The 24247-nt window shown below is 40.9% G+C and overlaps 1 protein-coding gene across 2 annotated transcripts in view; it reads right to left on the reverse strand.

Moving 5' to 3' along the window:
- Positions 1-2895: 2895 nt before the first annotated feature.
- bcl11aa (BCL11 transcription factor A a) overlaps positions 2896-24247 on the reverse strand; it is a 53360-nt gene continuing 32008 nt past the window's right edge. For both annotated transcript variants that reach the window (XM_084947838.1, XM_084947837.1), the window contains exon 3: positions 2896-8749. In XM_084947838.1, coding sequence (XP_084803964.1) covers positions 6507-8749 — 2243 coding nt within the window. In that variant the 3' untranslated portion in view covers positions 2896-6506. The remainder of the gene's footprint in view (positions 8750-24247) is intronic.

Here is a 24247-nt window from a genome sequence, read left to right on the forward strand (position 1 = left end):
TGTGTGGGAAGAAAACTTCTTTTTACAGCGAAAAACCCCTAAACTTCCGCGCAAGCACCGAGTGCGCTGCCACAGGAATGTGAAATTCACAGAGAAACTCCTGGATCCTTCCACTGACAAAAGTTAAAGATCAGAGATCATCTCTGAATTGCGATGTTTTGTGCAAATGTATTTCAACCTAACATAACTCTGTCTTTTAAAGATAATTTTGGTTCTGATTCAGCAATATTTCCCACTTTAGGTCAGTAACAGCATGCCAGGTTTGGATAGGACCTGAACAAATCATAAATTTGTTTTTGACCATAAGTCTTATTTTTATCATAATACAGCATGGCCACATTGCTCGCTAAAGCTACAGTAAATAATAAAGACAAATAATTAACAACATCACTAGTTGATGTGCTGCAGATAAAATCTGGACTGCTAGGGAATGGAAAATAACAAGAAACTTTAATAAATAACTTACTGATAACGGCACTGTGTGGAGTAATGGGAGAGTCCAAAACAGTGATAAAATCTATGCATGAAATCCAAGCTAACAGTAGTAAATGGGAGAATAAAACAAAGGAGAACAGAAACATGAGGAAGATACGACAAACTGTCAAAGACTGAGGGAGAAAATGGCATCTAAATACAGACAAAGGTGGAAAATGTGGCAGGACGGCGGTGCATTGGTTAGCACTGTTGCCTCACAAGATGGTGGGTTTCAATGCACCATCTGACCTGGACCTCTTTGTGCATATTCTCCCTAAACCTGCATAGCTTCTTTCTGGGTACCCACAGTCAAAAAACAATGCAGTCAACCGATGATTCTTAACAGACAATAAGTGTGAATGTGAGTGCAAATGGTTGTCTGTCTTTCTGTGTTGGTCCTGCAACAAACTGGTGACCTGTCCTGGTCATACCCTTCCTCTTGCCCTATGGCAGCTGGGAAAGAAACAATAAGCTCTGGACAAAGATGAACACAAAAGGTACAGAATCGAAACTCAATAAAAACCCAAATGTAATAAAATTCAGGATGCCACATAGATTAAATAACAGATTAAAAGTGACACAGGTTTCATTTAATGTCTTAGCATTCACTAGTTTACCAGTGACCTGTGTACAGCAAGAGTTATGTTTTGTGTCAAGCACATTAGAGCTAATTAAAGTCTCACACATCATAGCACTAGTCTTTAAACAGGAGTGTTTAAAGGCTTTTTAACTCCAGACAGGTAAAAAAAATTCTATATAAAGGACTCAACATTAACCAGATACTAATCCTAACTCTAGATGGCCCACATCAAGAAAATGTTGATTTTGTGATCGGTATCCACTGTATGCATATGCTAAAGAGTGTGTGCAGTGTTGATCAATATTATAATATTAATAGCTTTGAAAAAAAATATAAAACAACAGAGAGTGTACACATTTCTGGACTGTTTAAAGATGTGTTGATTTTTTCTTATGCTGCTTTAGGTGATCGGGGCAATCCTTTATTACGTTTCCTTTTTTGAATGATTCCCACTAAATGATATTCACAATGACTAAATCTTACATGTAATAGCAGGTATGCTGGTGTTTTATAAGGACACTCAAGTGTGTGTGAGAGCTGGATAGAGGGGTGTGGTGTGTGAAGGACACAGTGCTGATTGATCCTGACAGTTTTATGAGCCTTTGTGACTACTGAACAAACAGAGGGGTAATGGTAGATAATGATATTTACTTAAGTACATTCTGTGAAAGTATATGCATTCATACACTGTATGTATATACACATGTGTGTGTATGTGAGACTGAGGTCCCATAAGGGACATCTATTATCAGCAACAGACACTCACTGTAGTCTGAGGAGTGACAGCATAGTGCACACATGTGCTTTAAGATAGTCTGCAAACTAAGTGGAAATAGTACCCGCGTGCACTAAAACAGCTAAACAGCTGGGCTGTGTTGACCAGCAGATAGGATGGCACATACACCCCCCACCCCCCCACACACGCACACACACACACACATGCACACACATACACAGAGCAAGTAATATAGTGGCCATAAAGTACTTGAGCAAAGGCTAGGGTGACGTTTGGGGTGGAGAGCTGAGTTCATTAGGTTCAAGGAACAGTGTGAAGCAAGTATGTCAAACATCAGTCCATCAGGGGCTAGAACTGACCTGCCAAATCACTCTAATTCAACCCACTGAATGTCTTTGGAAGATGTGCAGATGAGCAAAGATTTTGGACTTTTAACTGTATCTTCATAAGTTTTTGAGCTTCTCCTACTGATAGAGACAGCACACTGATAACTACACCAAAGTAACTAAGCAAGAAATGAACAATTAAAACTGACAGAAAAAAATTACAGAAAAGTTCATGTTTCTTCACTTATATATTATATATATATATAAACCTACTTAAAATGTAGTCCCAAAGAGTCCATATGCTGACAGATTTCTTCCATGACCATTTCTTCATTATGCAGACAAACAGTTGAAATCTACTTATTTTTCTTATATTCAATGTGTGGTTAAACTTGTTACTGACAGAAAGAGGATTTTCACTGGTCTGGCCCACTGGCCTAGATCAAAGTGGGTTATATGTGGCCCACGATGTAAATGAGTTTGGCATCAATGGTGTAAGCCTTGTATGTTAAGAAAATCAGATCAGACACTCGCTCACTCTGTTGGGGGAACTGAACGTATGGACTTGTTACAAATGGCTTTTAATGGAAGAGTTTTGACCATTTTTTAAAATAGGAGATTCAAAAAGATACAACAGTAATTGCTTGATGACGAGTTTGCAACTAAAACATAGCTGTAGGGTGGGGTGGGGGTAATTACATACACATACATGCATGCATACTTGAGATAACTTGACACACACACACACACACACACACACAGTGGAGATAAGCAACAAGTGCCATTATACTTTCATTTTTTTATTAATTGTTTTTTGATAAAGGGACAAAATGGGTGTGTGAACAGGATTATGCAGACATCTGCCAGAAAACACAGACAGTGGTTTTCCCAATACAACTGAACAGAGACCCCAAACAAGTACAACAGAAATTAAAGAGCTCCAATGACCATCGGCCACCATTACAAAAAAAAAACAAATTAAAATTTAAAAAATTAAAATTACAACATAACCAAAAAAAGTAAGAAACCAAAAAAACCAAAAAGAATCCATTCCATGTCTCTGTTTTAAACAGAGCATATAGGTAATAATAAATAGTAACTCCCATAGTAAAAGATAAAGTTCAAGTTCAAGTTACAACAAACAGCTCTCAGAACAGGAATAGAAAAGGCTGATAACAAAATATTCCGCATTGCCATTTACAAAAAAGTCTCAACTCAAGCAGGCTTCTCCACATCCCCCGGGTCATTTTTAAATATGCTTTGCATATGAAAGTATACCCAATCTAAATATAAAGCACCATTTAGTATTTGGCAATGAAAAAAACTGCAAAACATTAAATTTGTTTTTCAACGTATTTATTTTGACGCTTTTTCGTAATCCATGTACTGCATATGAAGTTTTTTTTTCTTTTGTTTTTTCCCCCCTAGCTTCTTGATGTTGGAATGTTGTCAGGTGGGAGGGGTGAGAGAGACAGAAGCACACAACAGAACAGGCCGACGTCAGCTTGCATTACTGCATACAAGAATGGCAGCGGGGGGGGGGGACAAGGGAAGGAGGTCTGAACCAAAAAGCAAACATATGTACAACCACCTCTGTGGACAGGAAACAGCAGCGGCCATCTGATGGCCCCACGACGCCTCCCAATGCCACATATTTTAGCTGCTTTTTATGTTTTTTTTCTTTTATTTCTTTAAACATACAAATAATTCGCACTATATTATCCTGCCAAATTAAAAAAATATACCGTGGCAGCTTGGGATTTTTTTTCCACTACCAAAAGAAGGTATGGTAAATACCTTTAGAGAGAACAAGCAACAGTTAAAAATACGAGCCTCAATATAAATACTATAGTGCCTACTCTAAGTGAACATTGAATTCAAATACAATTCTAGAAATACAGAAAAAGTAGACCATAAATGTGTTTAAGCATAGGAATCGACATGAGTGTGCATTTTCCTATATTTTAAGTTCTTTATTATATATTCATATATAATTTTAATCCTTTCCCCAATGTATTTCAACCTGAAGAGCTGTGAAGAGCCAAGGCAAAACAAAATACGGAAAAAAAAAAAAAAATCACAGAGTTTGTTTTTTTTGTTTTGTTTTTTGCTTGTTTGTTTTTCATCTTTTTTTTGTATCATTTCATATATACTGTGATCGGAGTCTTGAACACCACCAAGACGCTGAGGAAAAGAGAAACGACAATTAAACTTAAATACATCTTCCCCTAAGAGAGCGTGAAGTGTTATTTGAAAACAAAAGTTTATTTTCATATCTATAATTAAAGGAAGATTTATACAAAAAACAGATTCTTGCAGTGTGGGCAACACAACTTGGAGTGTCAGTTGACAAGCCAGTAAGGTCTATAGATTATTCAGGTACAGACGACAACAACAACAGCTCCTTTAAAATAAAGAAGAAAGAAAAAAAGTGGATGTTACAGTGGCCAGCAGGAATGAAAACTGTGTCCATTTGACGGCCGTGTAGGAGCATCGGTTACTCGCTGTGAACCTTTGAATTTACAGATCTTGCTGACAACAATGAAATATCAGCCCAGGCTAAATGTTGGGGATTCCAGGGGTAACAATTTGACAAATGGTCAAAGGTGAAATGGCAAGGGTACAGAGGTCATGAGGGTGGAGTTGCAACATATTATGTGTCTTATCTTTTACTGTTCAGAACAATGGGACCCTCATTGTCTGACAGCATTTCAGTGAGGTTTTCGTCCCCTTTGACGTAAACTTGTAAACAGGAAAAAAAGGAAACAGTGCACTTTATGTCCTATAAATGACAATCTAGCTTTTAGACTCGACCTGCATTGGTGTGGCACAATGCACGAGAGACGTCAGTACGTACCCCAGGTGGAGTGACAAGTGAAAACTGTGAACGGCTTGAATGAAACAACAAAAAAAATCTGCCTTTGGGTTAAAAAGCAACAGCAAACAAACAAAAAATGCTCTGCATTAGCCTATACACACTGATTAAAATGATCTCATTCTGATTTTTTTGAAAGAGCCCTAGAGTACAGATAGATTTTTTTGCAATTCTCTATTTTTTCTCTGCAATAATACTTATGACCCTGTTTTGATACTGGAAATGTAAAGTGAAAGACATTGCCTCTAATCCCCATATCCCCATAATATGTAGCTTCCAGTTCTGTGTAGCTTTCTGTCTGTCTAGCTTGTAGTTATTTCAATGCTCTCAAATAAAGTTAGCCTCATTTGGAGCTCATATATTACTTTATGCATTGTTCCACACACTGACGTATTGAAGCAGCGTTGTAGGTTTGTGCTAACGCAGATACATGACACTTCTCAGCCATGCGTTGTATCCCTCAAATTCAGGATTGTACACTACAGGTTACCTTTGTTTTAAAAGTACCTCCTTACCAAAAAACAAAACTACAAATAATTCAGATATACACAATACTGCTTGTACCATGCTTGCCATGAAATCCACATATTAAAGATAGCCTATTGAACATGTAATAGGTAGCTAAATGATGATTAAAGAAAACTCGCTGATCTTTCATCATGAATCATCACAGTCCATTTGAGCAGTCAGGTGCTTGATGCAAGGACCTTCGCTGGGTGGCTTATGTGACCCCAAACTTATGCCAGATAAGGTTATGGCCAATGCAGTCTAAAGATATCAAAGGCACTCTTTCTTATTCTACCGAATGATAGTACAAATTGAATTCTAGCACACCCTTGTCTTTTTTAAAGAAATTTCAAGGCCCACTTACAGTTTAGTCCTCAAGCCAATGCATGTTGTTTTTTTTTAAACCCTGTCTGAACATGGTATCTTTTAGAAAGATCAGGATAAGTGCATTTCCAGGGTTGTAAGAAATGGATCAAGTCAAAGAATGTTCACTTTCCATGTTACAAAACAGAACTGTACATGATATGTGTTACAGAATGTATGCAGCATGGATGTATCTTTCTTGTCTTTTCTCTTTTTGAAGAATAAAAAGAAAAAAACTGAACAAGAGAAAAACAGCAACACATTTACTCAACAACTAACCAACCAGGGACAAGTTCTTTTCTTTTTTTTTTTCTTTGATTAGCAAAAACATACTATGCATGCTGACTAATTCTTAAAAATGGAAAAGGAAAACTCATAAAAGAAAATAGTACACAACATGTAAATTATTGCACAAGAGAAAGGCTCGAAGTTTTGCGTCAATGCAAGAGTATTGCCCCGATACAGATCATGCATTCAATGAGTAATGGAAACAGGGTGTGCTGGTGCAAAGCACATGGTCTTAAACTTCTGCCAGATTGGCAAAAGTGGTGTGTTGGGATTGGGGCAAATCTACAAGGGGCAGGGAATAAACCGGGGACTGATGGTGGACATAACTGCGGGGAAAAGGTCCCATTGTTCGGCCTTCTACTCTGACTTAATTTCGGTACTCAAAGGACGGTCACTGTGCCATTTTTTCATGTGTTTCTCCAAGGTGCTGTAGACACTGAAGGGCATCTGACAAATTTCACACTTGTACACGTCTTTGCCCACCTGACCATGGGTCTTCATGTGGCGAGTAAGTTTGGAGCTCTGGGCACATGCATAATTGCACAGCTCACATTTGTACGGTCTTTCCCCTGTGTGGCTGCGCCTGTGCACTGTCAGGTTACTGCAGTTCTTGAACACTTTGCCACAAAACTCACAAGTATCACTCCTGCGGCCGTCCTTGGAGCTGGGGCGCCCAGGACCACCGAGGTGTGGTGTGCTGCCCCCACTGCCTGTACCACTACGGCCTGACATCCCACCATCCAATTCCCCCGGAGGGGTTGAGAAACGCAGGCTGCCGTTCTCTGAAGAATGCTCCGATGAGGATGCAAAGGGCGATTGTCTGGAATCCCCAAAGTTCAGAAAAGGGTCCTTGAGTTGTCGGGAGGCAGCATAGCCAGCCAGCCACTGAGAGTAGACATTCTCAGTGTTAGGGATTGTAGACGTGGGCAGGTCAAACTCCTTTTCCAGCTTGATACGTTTAGAGAAAGGACTGAGTGGACTGGGACTACCTAGAAGCAGTTTCTTGGAGAGGCCGACGGAGGCGGATTCATTAGGTGATGCTCCTCGACCGTTGACTGTTGAGACTGAGCCCTCCTCCCCACGATCGGTTTCCAGCACTGAGTCTCCATCGCATATCTCACGATTGTGGTGATGGTCTCGGTTGAGGTGGTGGTGCAGGTGGTTCTCTTGGGCCATGGCATTTCGTTTGTGTGCATTTAGGGCTTCACTGAAGTGCTGCATGCTCGCAGCAAGACCCATTCCCTGCATCACCTCAGGCAGCGAACGAGGGATCGAGCCCTCATCGGCCACTCCTCCCAGTCGACTTCCGATGCTGCCGTTGTTTTCATGCTGACGTGCCGTTTCAAGGTTCAAGCCAAAGTGATAGCTGTTATTGTTTCGTCTTGCTACCCTCTCTCCATTCTGCTCTTCCTCCTCCTCCCCCTCCTCTTCCTCCTCCTCTTCTTCTTCCTCCTCCTCCTCTTCTTCCTCCTCCTCCTCTTCCTCCTCCTCCTCCTCTCCATTTTCACGTAGCATACGGTCATTCTCACTTTTCAGCTTGGCCACCACTGACTTGAGGGCATTGCTTGCGCTGCCCACATGCTCACTAGTTCCAGGCTCCGGGGATGAGGCTGTAGAGAGCCCGTCTTCTGACTTGCCTGTATTTGGTGAGGACGATTTATGCATGTGTGTCTTCATGTGGCGTTTCAGTTTGCTAGCCTGTGTGCAAGCATGATCGCATAAGTGGCATTTGTACGGCTTCTCTCCTGTGTGGCTACGCCGGTGCACGATGAGATTACTCTGAAACTTGAAGGCCTTGCCACAAAATTCACAACACTTTGATTTCAACTGGGTGGTAGAGGAGGGTGTAGCCCCTGCTGAGGGGAGAGGGGTAGTGGGCGTGGTCTGAGAGCCCACAGGTGACTGCATGGAACCTGGAAGAGGCGGTGGAGTAGCAAGATATGGAGGTTTGCTGCCCCCTGCACCTCCTGTGCCTCCACTTCCTCCTCCTGTCTGGAATGGCTGGAGTAAGCGTTGCATGGGGCTTGGCCGGCTTGGGGACAGCGGGGGAGTGGACCCTGAGGTGTTGCCCGCCAGTTCCCGAAGCCGCCTTGAGAAGTCCATTGTTGGAGGGGGATCTAGAGGCAGAGGAGGATTGAGGCGCAGCACCCTGTCAAAGGCACTCGGGTGGTGGGCTGCCAGCGCCAGCTCCTCTGGGCTCAGGTGGTGGGGGTCCAGGTGGTTCCTTGGAGGGGGGCTGAAGAGGGGTGGTGTTGGGGGGAAACGCTGATGATGGCCACCACCAACAGCGCCAGTGCCAATGCCACCTCCTGCTCCAACACTGTCCCTTCCACCTGAGCCCGAGCCAGGGATGCGCAGGAGGTTGAAGGGGCTTGCATCAGGAGGCAGATGAAGGCCATGAAGTGGAGGCTGAGAAGGGCAGTCTGCGCCTCCGCCAAGGGAGGAAGGGCCACCCATGCGTGGGGTCAGAGGACTGCCATGTTCACTTTCCAGGTAGATACGGAAGCCGTGGGTGTTCTGAGCATGCTGCAGCAAGAACCAGGCGCTGCCATAAGACTGCTTACATGTAGTGCAGGTATAAGTGGTAGGCTCCTCCTTACCTGTTGTGACAAAGAAAAAAGAATGGGAGTTAGAAGAAATGATCAGTGACCTTCAACATGATGCAGACTTTGTTACATCTGAAACAGTTAATGTTATTGTACAGAAGCTGAATTCTTTTAAACATTTAATGCATTTCAAATGCTGCTCATTTAGTGTCATTTGACTAATTTTCATTGACACAGCTGTACATGAACAGTGCTATATACGGAACGAAACACATGAAGAGCAACTTTGTTCTCAGCTGAACCAGTCTTTAAACCTAAGGCCTAACTGTTACAGCTTTTAAAAGTGGTCGGCACATGGTGTTGAGGGCTTTGCAAATACAACAGTAGCTTTTATTGAGGTCATGCCCCACATGAGTAGCATGTGAGAAGTGTGTGTGTCTCTCTCTTTTTCTCCCAGACTGCTTTGGGACATAATTTCTCCCTTTAGACTGACTGTGAGTCCTCCATTGTCAGCAGGAGAACAAAGAAACGGGGCTATCCCAGCGGACGACCACTTCCCACTGATCTACCAAAACAGAGGCTCACTGACAAACGCACACACTCCCGAACACACAGGAGAGACAACACAGAAGAATCCTCCAAACTTGTAATTTACTACTTCCTTATTTCTCCAGCAACAACCTAAATACATTAACCACCTGATTCACTAGGTCATTGGAAACCTGTCTGGGGTTACAATTAAGAGTAGATCCATCCTGTTTTATAGATTTTTTTTTACCTGCCAGGCGGTGTACTGCAATGACAAAATATGTGACTTCATTCAAAATGTAACATGTTCTCCCTTCTGAAAATTTGCCTATTACACATACGGTTAAAGCAAAATTCAACCGTCACTCATGGCGGGCTCTGGCAACCTGGAGGTTGAAGCCGTGAGTAGTCAGAAATGCTTTTCTATTTGTATCTCAAATGTATGCAAGTTCATTGATATAGACTGTATTTTAGAGTCATATGTACTGCGCACACTCAAATGTGCATGCACACCCTTATTCACACAAACACAACAGAGCAGCTCAATCGCCCAAGGATGGTATAACAGTAGGAGTGCGAAAACATTTAGGCTCCAACTGGAGAGGAAAAATAACCCCTTCAGTCTGCTTCAAAGCATCTTCTGTCAGTGAAGCATGTAGAGTCACTTTGAGACAGCAACAAGAGGAACATCTAAAACAATAATTGCCTTTGAATGGCCCTGGTGACAATGACCTGTGGCAGGACCCGCAATGCATGTGTAATCTCATTAGGGCACTGATGGACGGCCATCAGCTCGTTTACAAGATTAGATGATAAACAAACCCCCCCATCACTGCCATTCAGAGTGCCTTCCACTATTAAGCACTGTGCAGCAAGGGTACATTAAACAAAGTGAACATGCAGATATGCACATTTTATACATTAACGAGTTTATGCATGATCAAAAGCCCAAAGCAAAAGAGAAAATATTCAGGTAGAAAGTGCTAGTGTGAGGTCAGTCTGGAATTTTAATTTACACTAAAACAGAAAGTAGCTATAGCATAATAGCTCTATATATGACTGTACTGAATGACTAACACCATAGCTTTGTCCCTTTCACTACCAACAATCGTAAAATATCTCATTTAATGCATAAAATGCTTGAGCTGTCTTCAGTGTGTGGGTAGAAATAGAGTTATTTATGGAATAACAACAACTGCAATGAAAAAAAAAGTCAAAAAGTTGTAACACATAATAAGCTGAAACAGGCAATATTATTTCAAAAGCAAATGGGTGTCATTCTCGGGGTCGTAATATTGATGCTAATTATCTCAGATGATTTTTTGGTTAAAAGCTATTTTGTTGAATCGTGTCGTGGACAATAAATTACAAAACACCCCATTAATATGTAAACAGGTTAGGTGGGTTGTAAAAATACACACTAAATTGGGACGTATCACCTGCTAATTACTGGCAGAACAAATACGGCAAATTAACAGTGATACTAAAAGGATGTCATGGTTTAGCGGAAGCTTTTAGACGTCGGCACACTGCAATTTACCTCTAATAGCCAGAAAGAGAAAGTCAAAGAGGTTTTAGGGATGGAAAAAAATACTTCAACAAATACATGCAAAGAGAAAATCTCTGTGTACGAGTGTGTGTTTAAATGAGATCTAATTTTACTGACAGTACAGAGCTTACAGACAGCGATTTAAATTGACAAAAGAAATGTTTTTATTCACATAAACGACAATGAATTGCGACAGAATAGCTTGTCGTCATAAGGAAGACATGATTGAGTTAAAGTGCGTGTGCGCGGGGGTCTGTCTGTCTGCGCATTTCAGCATCTGGTCGAAAGATTCGCCTTCATTTCCCTTCCCTTTTCCTCTCCCGGCTTCTCTTTCTGTACACACACACACACTTATCCCATATGACCAACCATTTGCAAAAGCAGCCAAATTATGGATCATTAAAATCGGCACAAATTACCACTAATTGTAGGCACCTGCAAAGGATCTAACCTGTGAATATCATTTGCATTATCAGGACCAGGGAGGATTCATTTATTTATTCATGTTTTTTCCCTTTGGTTGATCTGCTCTGGTCTTGGACACTGACAATAAAACTGCACTTTTTCTACCTGGACATTATTTGGCCTTCCCCTTATTGACTAGACAGTAATTTCAATTAAAGGTGAATCTATTTTTTGTTTTGTTTTTTTCCCCTGACTGCCACAACTTTGGAAAACAATTTAAAATAATACCCAGATAGCCCAGAACTAGGGTGAGAGTTGAGGTCCTATTAGCTTAGAGCCAATAGGTTTAAAGGCATCTGACATCATCTGTCATCGTCCCCAGTTGGTCACGGCAGATGATTACCCCTCCCTCAGCCTGGTTCTGCTACAGGGTTCTTCCTGTTAAAAAGGAGTTTTTCCTTCCCACTGTTGTTGTTAGATCGCTGGGTTTTTTCTCTATTATTGTAGGGTCTTTACTTTACAATATAAATCTCCTTGTCTGTTAATTTCAATTTAATAGAATCTGTAATCTAAAAGTTCAGGCTTCAGACTCCTCTAAACACTTGGTTTCCGACAAAAGCTGACTTAAAGAGATGGGGAAGGTGCCTAAAACTGCTTGTTTCATTCAGTGGTTGAACAGAGGATGCACCGAGGCTCAGTACAAAGCTACTCTAGTAGAATCCAAGCATAAGAATATGGAGAATAATAGGTCCCCTTCAAGCAGTTACAGTTTCAAGCAGTAATTCTGAATACAATCATCAAGGTGCCGGTCTGACATCTATATTTTTATACACACAAAATGAATGAGTCCAACAAAACAGAAAAAAGGTACAATGTGTACTGAGTTAGCACAGTGTGAGCAAGTTTAAGAACAAAAGCTGCCCTGTATCTCCCTGAAAAATGTCACTCTATTACAGACTTTTCAGGCAGAATAGTATCTGAGGCAGATTTTGCAGCAGTCAAAATACGACTATTAGTAGGAAGGAAGTCTAATATTTGTCTTACTTGCTGTGTAAAAAGCAGAAACGCTTGTTATATGAAACTTAAATGGAGCTTCTCAGGAGTTCCAAAATGTGCATATGATTTAGTCCAGTGGGACTGGGAACCCTACAAATAGATGCAAATCAAATCTGACAAAATAGGAAATATGTTTCTCATAAGGAATAACCTTCATGCCTTTGCTTCTGACAAAAATGCCTCTTTGGCTAAAGCGGTCACATGTGCAGATCATTTCATTTGTGCAGACGCTCACAATAAGCTTTGTTTTAAGACATCTTGTGGCAAAATGCTTGGGAATCACTGGTTTATCACCTTCTTTGAGAAAAGTTTCTCTCTATATGTGTGGTTCTGCTCAAACTGATACTCCTACAACACTATACAGAAATCTTTTTCTGAGGAATGCGGTGAATGTGCACTATGTGCAACTATGTCATTAAATCATGAGTATCTGCATATTCATAATTTTTGATTCATTCTGTGTCTGTCCCCGGGAAAGTACTGTCATTTGATTAAAAAAAAGACTTGTATAAAATGTTGACATTACAAACTGTCTGAAAACAAAAGAAAAAAATTTTTCTCTCTCGGTATAAAGATGTGTGTAAAGTATTAAGTAAAACAAGTAAAAGGCACAATAGTGTAACTCTTAAGCTAATATGCGCCTTTTTGACTCGTAGCTCAGACTTGTCTGCATGCTGATTGAAACTGTAAGGTTAATGGATTTTAGAGTAGGCGACCGCTCCACTCTGTCTCCCTGTAATATACTCCCATCAGCCACTTCATTAGGCAAACTCTCCACCACTCCAAGGTAGAAAAATGAAGTGAGAAAGTGGAATGGAGACGGTGGAATGAAGACAGATCGAGCCAGAGAAAGAGAAAGAAAGAAGATGCAATAGAAGTAATCTCTGTGGTTTAAGTTTAGATAGAGGTGACAAATACCTCGCACAACTTTAAAGTTTGGCTGCATGTGTGCACCAGGTATATGGAAGGAGACGGGTGGGCAGATGGGGGAAATAATAACATCCGCTTCTTTACCGAGGGTAAATGTCAGAGTCGTGTGCCTGCTAGTGAGACTCCAGAGAACACACACACACACACACACACACACACAGTTTCAGAAATGTCCTAGCACTCAATACCAGCCATGCTACAGTGACAAGCGCAGGCATTAAGCCTTATTAAGCCAAGGGCATTGCCTGGACACTTATGTGGTGCTAGATGGGAGAGGGAGGCAGTAAGACAGCTTGGCTCATGTTTCACAACTCCTTTGTGTGTGTGAGAGAGAGAAGGACAGAGTGCAGCAAGTTCCCCTGGCTCTACCCATCCCTCTCAACAACGAAGTGTAACACTCTGAGCCAATGGCTGTGCAAGGGGCTGAAATAAAGCCAGTGCACCAAAGCGTACAGCGACAAAACGGATAGATTGAGAGCAAAATACACCAGAGCATCATATGTGGTTCAGGATTATGGAAATTGCTCTCCCAAGTCTTGGCATTCAGAAGGTGAAAAATAATTATTCTAACAGACACATCAAAAAAAAAAATTGAACGCATTGCTTGGTGGTCAGGGTTAGGGTCAGGGTGCTGCACTTTGATAGTCTCTCTCTGAAGCTAATTTGTTTTACTTCACTTTAATTTTCAGCTTTTCTTCTGCTGTTATCAACTATTTTTTTCCTTTGCTTTATAATTTTTATGTCAACTGTGCTGTAATACTTTTTTTCTTTTTCCCCAGTCATACAGATACAGCCACTTAAAATGGCCACCTCGTCCCTGACAGGACCAGGATGGAATCCTGACCAATTGCCAACTGATAGATGGCCGTAATGATACTCCCCGCCTGTGACGTGGACAGCGCAACCATGAGTAGTGACGCCCCTGAGCACCATCTCTATCCTGTCGCTGTGAATTAACTACAGTAACACACAGAGTGTGTTACTGTAGTTAATACACCTGCAGTCTTTGAATTTATAACTGTAACTTAAAAAGATGCAGAAGTCGTTTCTACTTGATTGAATGATCTCACAAGTCAGAACATGCCTGTTTAGTTTATTTAGGCCTCAGTCAGAGAAACAGTTTTCAGTGCAGAGCTGCGTTCATGAAAACTCCGACATCAGAATATTAGTCTTTTTATATTGGGGTAAATGTTGTCTCCTCCTTGAAACAAATTGAAGATTTCAACAGAAACAACAAAAACTAAATATCAAGTAGGAAAACCCTAAATTTATGGAATTCACATAGTAGTATAGACTGCATTTTTTTGGTAGTCTTATAATGTTGTCGGCCACAGTGAAGACATAATGTGAAATACCAGCATGTTGATGAATGTAGTCACATTTTGAAGGTTAAAATGGCAAAAAAATCTTCTTTTCTTTAAATATTCTAAAAAAAAAAAACCGTACTGAACGATAGATGCTTACAGCATTTGAAACTGTTTTCCACAAGTTGCTGCAGTGACACATGACCTGTTACCTCCAAATGTTTCATGCATGTCTGTGTAACCAGAACAAGACATGTTGGTGGCACTAAATTAAAAGCGTCAGTGTATCTTTAAGATGGCAGCACATTTACAGTATAAAATGATTTTTATTGAATCCACCTCAGAACGTCAGCCAGCATAGTGGTCTGTCCTTCAGCCAGAATTCTGGCCTGTAAATTAGCTGGACTGCCACCATTACATCCCTCCACAACCAGCTGGGAAACAAAAATTTATGCCAGGTCTTGGCTACCTTCTAAGACAGACCTACAACTATCCTTGTAGCTTTACATGAATTCTTTTAATTCTCTATCATTTATGATGATTTCTCCATAAATCTATCCTCCTTATTTCCTTTCTTTTCTCTTTTCTCTTTTTTTTTGGTACAAGCTAGGACTCTCCTCTTTATAGCCCTCCCCTCCCTTGCTCTCTCTCTCCTCCACCCATCGGTAGTTCTCTGGTGGTGTCCTTGGCTGGGTCCACCTCTGGGCGAGATGATAGTAATTGAGGTAATGGAACATCGCTAAAACAGGATTAGGTACGCATACTGAGAGTGAGGGACAATGTCCCTTAATACAATTTGGGATTTCTATCGGAGCCTCAGGCTTTCAGGATCTTCTGCTTGTATTTACATCTGGGCATCGCTGCTCACCCCTGATGAACCCCTGCTTTACCTTAAAGGGATACCTCAACATTTCACTAGAACTTCAGTTCTTTCCTTATGCTTCATCAAGCATGTCTTGCAAAGCTGGGGTTATGTTCATTTATTGTCAGATTAATTGTCTTTTCCTTTTTTTTTTAAAGAAAAAAAAAGAATGAGGAATGTGCCAAAGCAAATAAAAATAGAAATAATTGAGCTGTTACATGTTGGTAAAAGGTAAGCCAGTCAGTGCGGGTCAATCTGATTTTCAAGGAATCTAACAGAATGCTATTAGAAGAATCTGCAAAAAAAACTGCAACAGCTAATGCCTATGATTGAGTTCAGTGATAAATATAAATAACTAATAAACCTAACAATTAAAGGCTTTAATATTTTCAATGATTCGTTTGGTTGGGGCAATAAAAGTTTGCAGAAACATCATGGCTTGGGTTAAATGTTCCCCATCAAACAGTCAATTTCAGGGCTGGTCAGACTGTAACTTTAAAAAGGGCTCATAAATATAGGCAATAAATCTATATTGCAGTGATGCATACATACATCTATGGAACATCTAGCATATTTTATTATAACGAGTTCTGCTCACCCTTGGCCTCACTCTCTCTACACATCCTCAGTGACTCAGATACTTCGGTCGCATACTTGATACACTGACTTACTTACTTTACTATATAAAAAGTCGGTTGTGGCACGGGGAGCAAACCATACCAAAGAAAATGATTTTTAAATGGCTTCAACAGGACATTGAAGTTATTGACTCCCCTATCATAAGCCATCCATCGTCTTCACCTCCCTCCATCTTTCCCCCATCATACAGCACTAAAGTGTAGCAGCTGTGGTTTGCTGCTTCTTCCAGCCTACTATACGTCTCACAAGCACTTAGCCATATCATTGTTGTCGTGTGAAAATCTTGCTACCCTAATTATAGTCACGTTTCAAGTTTGTCATCTCGGAGCAGCATGTTTGTTCGAGCTGAAGATCAGTGCCCTCTAAACGAAACCATCTTGAGACCAAGTGGGTTTAATTCAGAAAGATGAGGCGGTCAAGTTAAAAACAAGGCAATTACCAAAACCATGGTGAGAACAAAAATAAGAGTTTGGCTGCACTGCATACTTGAGTGTCATCCTATTATAGTGTCACTAAATTCCTCTAATTGTTATTTTGCCATCATTTGCTGTCTTGCCCATGTAGCGAGTTAAATCCTGCAGCTCCTTTCTGTGCAGTCCATAGAAAAGCGATCTGTACAATCCTCCTGTCCTCCAATTATTTTCCCCTTTATGCTTGGGCCTTCTTACTAACTGGACGGCAAACAATTGGAATGCAAACAGTGGCAGCTGGTGTCCTGTCCGCTCACTGAGGGGAACGCCGCAGTCAAATAATAACATGACAGAAACTGCTCAAAAAAACGGCACTATGCTTGGAAGGAAATCAGCCACCATTAGCAACTATGAGTCACCAGCTAGCTCAAAGGAACTTCCTCAAACACTGCACTTACAAGGCAAGTATGTCAATCCTATTGCAAAGAACAGTTGTGTAGGCCGGGGGGAACGTACAACACCAACTACCTTGCAAGATAGGAAAAAGGTTCAGTGTTCCTCCTTCTTGCTGTTACACCGCAACCTGAAGTGTTTGTTCCCTCAAGATGGACTCAAGGACTCGATTTCTTTGACAAATGTAATGACTTTATTTCTACATCCATACATATTCATTGGCGTTTGCATCTGCTGGTCCAGGAGGCCTTTGACCTCATCTAGATTCTTTTCCTTACAAAAAAGAAACAGCTGTGCAAACACACAGGTAAGGAATGTTCATCACAGCATTGCTTTGACCCTATCTGACTGTTCACAAAACTGTTGTGTAAAACTAAGGCAAATGCCAGGATGCTTTTAGTATCACCCATGGCACTCAATGGCATAACTGCATTCATGCTTGAGTATGTTCATACACATGATGCCAATCGTCATACTATACCCCATTTAATCTGAGAATGTCTTGATAAAAGCAATATATATCCCGTGGACTATCAGCTTTCTTTGCAACAGAATACAGTTTTCCAAAGTAAAGACAGAAACTCTGCAAAATAAAAAATAGATATTTTTATCTTCAAAAGAAGGCAGATCAATCAGCAATGAAGTTGCCGGATTTATAGATGCTCAATCAAAGTGAACATCCAAATAAAATAATACATAAAAACACCTGCCAATGGCAAAGACCCACAATCTGAACTTAAAATAGCTGCGAACAAAAAGAAGTCTCCAGACCTGACAATAATGATCTGGTATTTTTGTGAGAGAAAGAACGTAGAATGCATTTGAATTACCAAAAACAACAATGAATTATTGAGCCAGCCTGATTACATGCTGTGTGTGTGTGTGTGTGTGTGTGTGTGTGTGTGTGTGTGTGTGTGTGTGTGTGTGTGTGTGTGTGTGTGTGTGTGCCCGAGAATGTGCATGTCAGTGTGGTCCTGCTAAACAGCCATACACTGTAGGCTGATGAGCAAAAATACCAATACCGTCTGTCACTGTCTGTGAGTGTGTGTGTGTGTGTGTGTGTGTGTGTGTGTGTGTGTGTGTGTGTGTGTGTGTGTGTGTGTGTGTGTGTAGGATATATCAATACCTTCTGTCTCTGTGTTTGGAACCCCTGCTGGGCTACAGACTGTGCGATCTGCAACTCTCTCACCACTACTCGTGTGTGTCTGTGTGTGTGTGTCCATCCAGCCACCCATTATAGCTGCAATGTGACAAAGTTTCCTTTTCTTTCTCCTTATGGCATACACAAACACACACTTGCTTGCTCTCTGTCTCTCATGCACACACACAGTAATGTATCTCGTAAAGCCTGTTCTAATGACACAGCCTGGGCCCTTAAAACTGTGTTTATAAATGTAATTAAATGCACCGGCCTTTGTAGAAGCATCCAAGCACACTGTAGCAATGATCCAGTGTGTGTGTATATGTGTGTGAGGGAGTGTGTGTGTCCATTTAGAAGACCAGTGCTCATGATGGCAGGGACAGCCTCCACTTAACCCTAAACCGCCATGGTGAAATTACAGAGCATCCAAATTACAGCACTTATGTGAGCAGAGAAAGAGAGCGAGAGACTGGGGTTTGAAAGAGGAAACTTGGTCCTGACACACAAACACACACACAATACTCAGTGACTCAGTGTGTTGACTTATACTTAAAACCCATGATGTAGAAACTTCCCTTCATCTTCTAATCTGTTGCAGATTGCTGACCTTAATCAGATTTGGGAGAATCGTGCAGATATTTGATCGATTACATCCTTTATTAAACCCATATCCTTTACAGAAATGATGGACATTCCCATTGGTTTGTGGAGTCAGGTTTGTTTGCCAGATATGGTATCAAAAAAAGCAAGAGGATGACTGCCAAAATGCAAAGGTTTACCTCTGACTGATAAACCAAGGGCACTGTCCACTTATACGATGGCAACTTATCAGTCATAAGGTAGTCACACACTCGAATCATACCCCGTATTCAATTCTAAACTACACCAACTGCAGGCTATGTCTGTGTTTCATATAAAGTCTATGATCAGACCCTTTATTAAATGATGTAAAATGTTCTGTAACATTTTTTTTGTATCACTTCCTATAGATGGAGTAAATAAAATACATCACATACAGTTGTAGGCTACATTTCTTAGGCTATATCCAGGCTGACAGGCTGCTCACTGATTTGACTGCAGCAAGACTGAAATATGCAAAATACTGCAACAATTAGAGTCCTGTCCACACAAAAAGTAAAAACAAGTTTGGGCATGAAACTTTTGCTTCAACTCAATGCAAAATTATCCAGCCACTGCCCTGTCACCAAGTGTTCATGAATATAATCGATGTTCTGTTCAATAAACCAAACGGCTGTTATTTCAGCCCCTAAATGGAAACCTCTTGATCACCAGTATAGCTCACCAGTGACTGTAAGCACCACCGAAGCGCTCGCTGTGGGGAGAAGGTTTTACTGGCTAACACCAAAAGCCACAGAAACAATCACTTTTCTGGAAATAGGTCACATTCAAAAGCTTACATTATGTAACAGTGTTATGAATGGTGACACTAACTTATGGCATTCACCAGGTGAACCAATTAGAGGTAGACTGCATTTAACAGAATGCTAAACAAGGATACTTTCAGACACTAGAGTCACCTTTTAATGAACTGTTAATGCAGTTTGACTTTTCAGTTTTTCTGAGATTTCCATGACTATGTCAAACAGGTAAAAAAAAATAAAAAAGAGAAAAGAAAAGAAACAAACAAACAAAGAAAAACAACATAGTATGGTGACCCTGACAGGCCAAATGCACTGTCAGGTATTAAGCATGTACTTCTGCTGTGTTTTCTGTGCTTTCTGAACATGTCTGCAGCTGTAGTGCATTTGACCTCTCAGGGCCACCATACTCCCCTTTGGTGTCTGAAAATCGATAACATGTGGATAAAGCAAAATCCAACCATAACCCTGGATTTGGTGAATATTAGGAGGTTCACATAAAATCCATCAAAAAAATGTAGGGAAGTGCAATCTAATGGATATGGTGTCAGCTGGTTGTTTATAAAGTCACTAAATGATCTGAACTAAACATTTAAAACACTGTTCAGGGAGTCTGACGACAGCGGGAAGCTGTAAAGACAATTTAAAGTCTCTCTTTCACAGGATCTTCTGTCAAATATTCTCAGTCATTCAGTGATGTGCAGCTGTGATTCAGATACAGTAGGTTAACATAAATGATTGATCAGAATAGGTTGATGTACTTTTTCCTAAAAAATACACATGCTTTGTTTTCCCTAGAAACACACACACACTCATGTGTAAAATCTCTGATGAGATAAGAGCTCATGCTGAGAAGAAGCAGATTTTCTCTAGTGCCACAAGCAAGAGGTTGGTGGTCACTAAAGGCACACGCACACACACCTACACACACACACACACACACACACACTGGTGTATATACACAAAGCCAGTCTGGTATTGAGTGATCTGAGGGACCTGCAACAGCTGCCAAGTAGGACAATTCAGTCATCAGTGTGTGTGTGTGTGTGTGTGTGTGTGTGTCTTGCGGTGACCACAGTGGGAGATCACTCTGAGCCGAGCAAACACCTCAGCTGGCTGGAGGCCCTCACACACAATCACACACACACACACACACAACACAGCACTTTGCTTCCTCTCTTCATCTAATCCCTCCTATGTCCAGTTGGCTTCATCCCTCCATCTGTCCATCAACACTGCATACAGGTGGCTGTCCTCACGCTTTCTACCCCGTATCACTCGATCCCTCCATCCCACTTTTTCATTTTTCCTACACCTTGATTCCGTTCTCTGCCTCTCTTCTTCCCGACAACATCAAAATAAAAATTAGAAAGGGAGGGGAGGGCAAAACCATGGAAATTAAGGAGGTGGTGTGTGAGCAGACACAAGAGGAGCACGATGAGAGCCTAAAACACAAAGAGCCCCACACAAACCCTAAGCGCCCACACACACAGACACACACACAAAAATTTACGCAAGATGTGGACAAGCTGTGACTCGACCGAAGAAGCTGCCAAAAGCCTTTCGCTCACCTATTCTTTCACTCCCTTACACTTTCCCTACTCGATTTCCTCCCTCTATCCTTCCATCCTCCCCTCTTTTAATCCCTCCATCTTCCCCTCCCAGGTGGGAAGCACTCAGCGCCGTCTCTTTAATTGTATTCATCCGACAAGGCCAATCGATAGAGGACATATTTAATACAAATTTATGACTATCAGCCATCAGCGATAAAAAGCCTTTTTTTTTCTCCTTCCAAGATAGCTCTTGCTTGTGGTGAAAGAGAGAAAGGGGGAGGAGGAGGAGGAGGAGGAGGAAGAAGAAGAGGAAATACAAGCCATCCTGCTTTTAACACAAACAGCCTCCCACAGTCTCACTGTCCGACCTTGGAGAGATACGGTTTAAGCTGTAGGAAAAAACATGAGAATTCAAGATTTTTTTTCCTTCTTCTTCCTTTTTCCTTTTCAGAAAAAGCTTAAACTTCAAGAGGGTCTCGGGTGTATTTGGGAGTTGTTTTTTTTTTGTAAAGGCATTTGATTTTTAGTGCACAGTTCACAAGAGGATTTCAGAATGGACTCCGGCGCAGCAGCAATTTTTGGCAGGCACAATAAATAATTATATCGACTGGTTATTTTCAGATTTGAGTGTGATAAACTGCTCCTCCACTGGGGGAAATTACAAAAACAGAAGCCGAGTGTGCCATTAAGATAGCAACATGATATACTTTACATTCTCAGGGTTGAATAAGTTGCGTTTTAAAAAGGCCATTTCTAGCTATTTCCACAAATTGCTGCCTCGTGAACTCGTGAAAGAGGACGAGTCGTGCATTTGTGGAGAGTTCAATATTACATTGCCTATCAAAGTTTCAAGGTTTGCCCACTGTTCTGTTACTTTCAGAGACAAACAGCAAAAAGGAGTGTTGCAATGAGATAAAGCACGAAGACAAACTCCCCTTCAGCACTCCTTCACAGCCCTGTCTACTTAACAAACACTGTAGGCTTGATTCATTAGCGCTGCAGTCACTACACCCCGAGAGCCCTATCGATCCCCCCCAGACGTTTTCTACAGGCTGTTGGAAAAAAAAGACGAGCAGAGAAAGATGGAGAAACCGAGGAAGGGCAGAAGAAGAAGGAAAAAAAAGCCAAAGAGACAGGCTGAATATATGGCTCTGTTAATACGGAGCGAGCAGCAGTTTACCTGCCTCTTTAAATTCATTCTAGTGTGCGAGGCGACTGTGACGGCTCCCGGAGAGAAAAGCCCCCCACTCGTCGCCAAAGGAAATCTTTCTCTCTCCAAGAGAAACAAGGTGTGCATGAGCTGGAACTGAAGTCAGAGGATGGAGAGATTTTGTGGGGTTTGTGTGAAACCACCAGTCAGATACATTGGAAACGCAGCGAGGGTTAGTATTTTGGGGGGGTTGACTCATCCTCAGTGAGAGAAAGTTTGACCCTGGTTCACACCCCTGAAAAACTTTTTTTTATATAGCATAGTGTCAGCTTTCAATCATCAGAGGAGCTATGGTAATCCTTTAATGCACACACACAGGGTGGGTTTTCTGATAAGGAAACAAACTGACCCCCCCCCCCCCACACACACACACACACATTTAGTGTGAGTGTGAAGACAGAGTGACAAAAAAAATCTGATTTCTGTCGAGTAATTTATGGCAAGAACAACCAACATATGCATTATTCATTACAACGTTTACCACCATTTACCCTGTTTTAGACTTTACAAGCTGCATTTAATGCTTCATAGCTTTATTTACTTCATAGTTATATTTGCGACATTTAATATATAAGACTTTATGGAGTTGTTGTAAGCAGGGGTATACACTTCTACTATTTCCATAAAGCATTAACCTTTGTTAATTAATAACAAATTGATAGTTAATTAAACTGTAGTTAAAAATCATTTTTCACACTACTAACCAATGGTGAAATAATCTTTTATAATTCTTACTTATTAGTTATTAATAGTTTGTTCAACCATGTGACTCACAGGACCCAGAGGCCTGTTCACCTTCTCTAACTGTTTGGTGTAAGCGTCACACTTTCTTCGTTGGACTCTGGGAAAGGTTACAGTTTGGGTTCAAAAGTAACCAGTAACAGAAAAAGATCCCTCTGAGTATCTGACAGGCTCATAGATCTGTACAGTAACATTTAGTAATAATTAACAAACACTTCAAATTATATCATCTCTTATTGGCTTTGACACAGAAATATCTTGAATAAAGTATATTTTGTATACTTTATGTATACAAAATATCTATATAAACAGTGTTATGTTATAAGAATATAACTGTTTGTCACCTAAATATAAACCTATAGAACTGCATTATTATTTTGATATTTTATATTTTTAGTCCAAAAACTAATAACAAAGGTAAGCATGAGTAAGACTATTGACTATTAGCACAACAATAAGCATAATTATTATTAATTAGCTTTTCACTGTTTATTAACGCCAAAGTAACAATTTAATTAAGTTTAATTAACTATGAGCTTTCAATTTATAACTGAGGATTATTATGACGTGTTAGGGTTATGAAAGGCTGCTGTAACATATAATGTAATAAGGGTTAAAAAGCCTTGGAAATATTAATATGTTGCTGAATTTCGATATTCATGTATTTGTGTTAAATAATTACCTGTTCATTTACATGTGTAATGTAAATGTGTATGTAAAACCATATTTTTACAAAAGGAGAATGTGAGGTTGCAACCCTCTGAAACTTCTGTCATGTAGGATGTAAATGTGCATAAGATACTTATTTTTATACGCAAGAATTGAAATGCAAAATCAGATGTTATATCACAAAAAAAGAATACATCTCTGAAAGCCACCACACCGTCTCCCATATTGTGTCACCACTGGGGCTGTGAAAAATGGTTCCAGCATGCCGGTGACCGGTCAGCACCTGCGTGAGCATATGGTACAGACAACATTTCTGAATGATAAAAGACTTCTGTTAGTGTGTGAAACGGTATTCATTTCTGCATACACAAACATGCTCACACACACACACAATGACATATGCCTGGGGCCAAGCCACCAGCGGTGGACAAAAAGGCCAGTAAATAATTGAGAGGTGTGAAAAGCAAAGCAGAGTGGGAAAGGAGAGGGCGATGGGCGGAGCTACAGTACATGTGGAGCTTTTTTTCTGCTGATCTCGTCAACTTTGAGTGAAATAAGTGCAGTTCAAAGCTAGTTTCTCGTGTCTAAACATCTTGTTGTCTGCAGCTTTGTGTGTGTGTGTGTGTCTAGGTGTGTCTGTGTGTGCTGTGTTGGGTCCAAAGATGCTCCATTAGTGATTTGGAAAGTGGTGTGGGGGCCTGGCATTCCCATCAGGCCCAGTAT

Source organism: Perissodus microlepis, chromosome 13 (assembly GCF_051167445.1).
Source record: "Perissodus microlepis isolate ML-2025 ecotype Zambia chromosome 13, ASM5116744v1, whole genome shotgun sequence".
NCBI lineage: Eukaryota > Metazoa > Chordata > Actinopteri > Cichliformes > Cichlidae > Perissodus > Perissodus microlepis.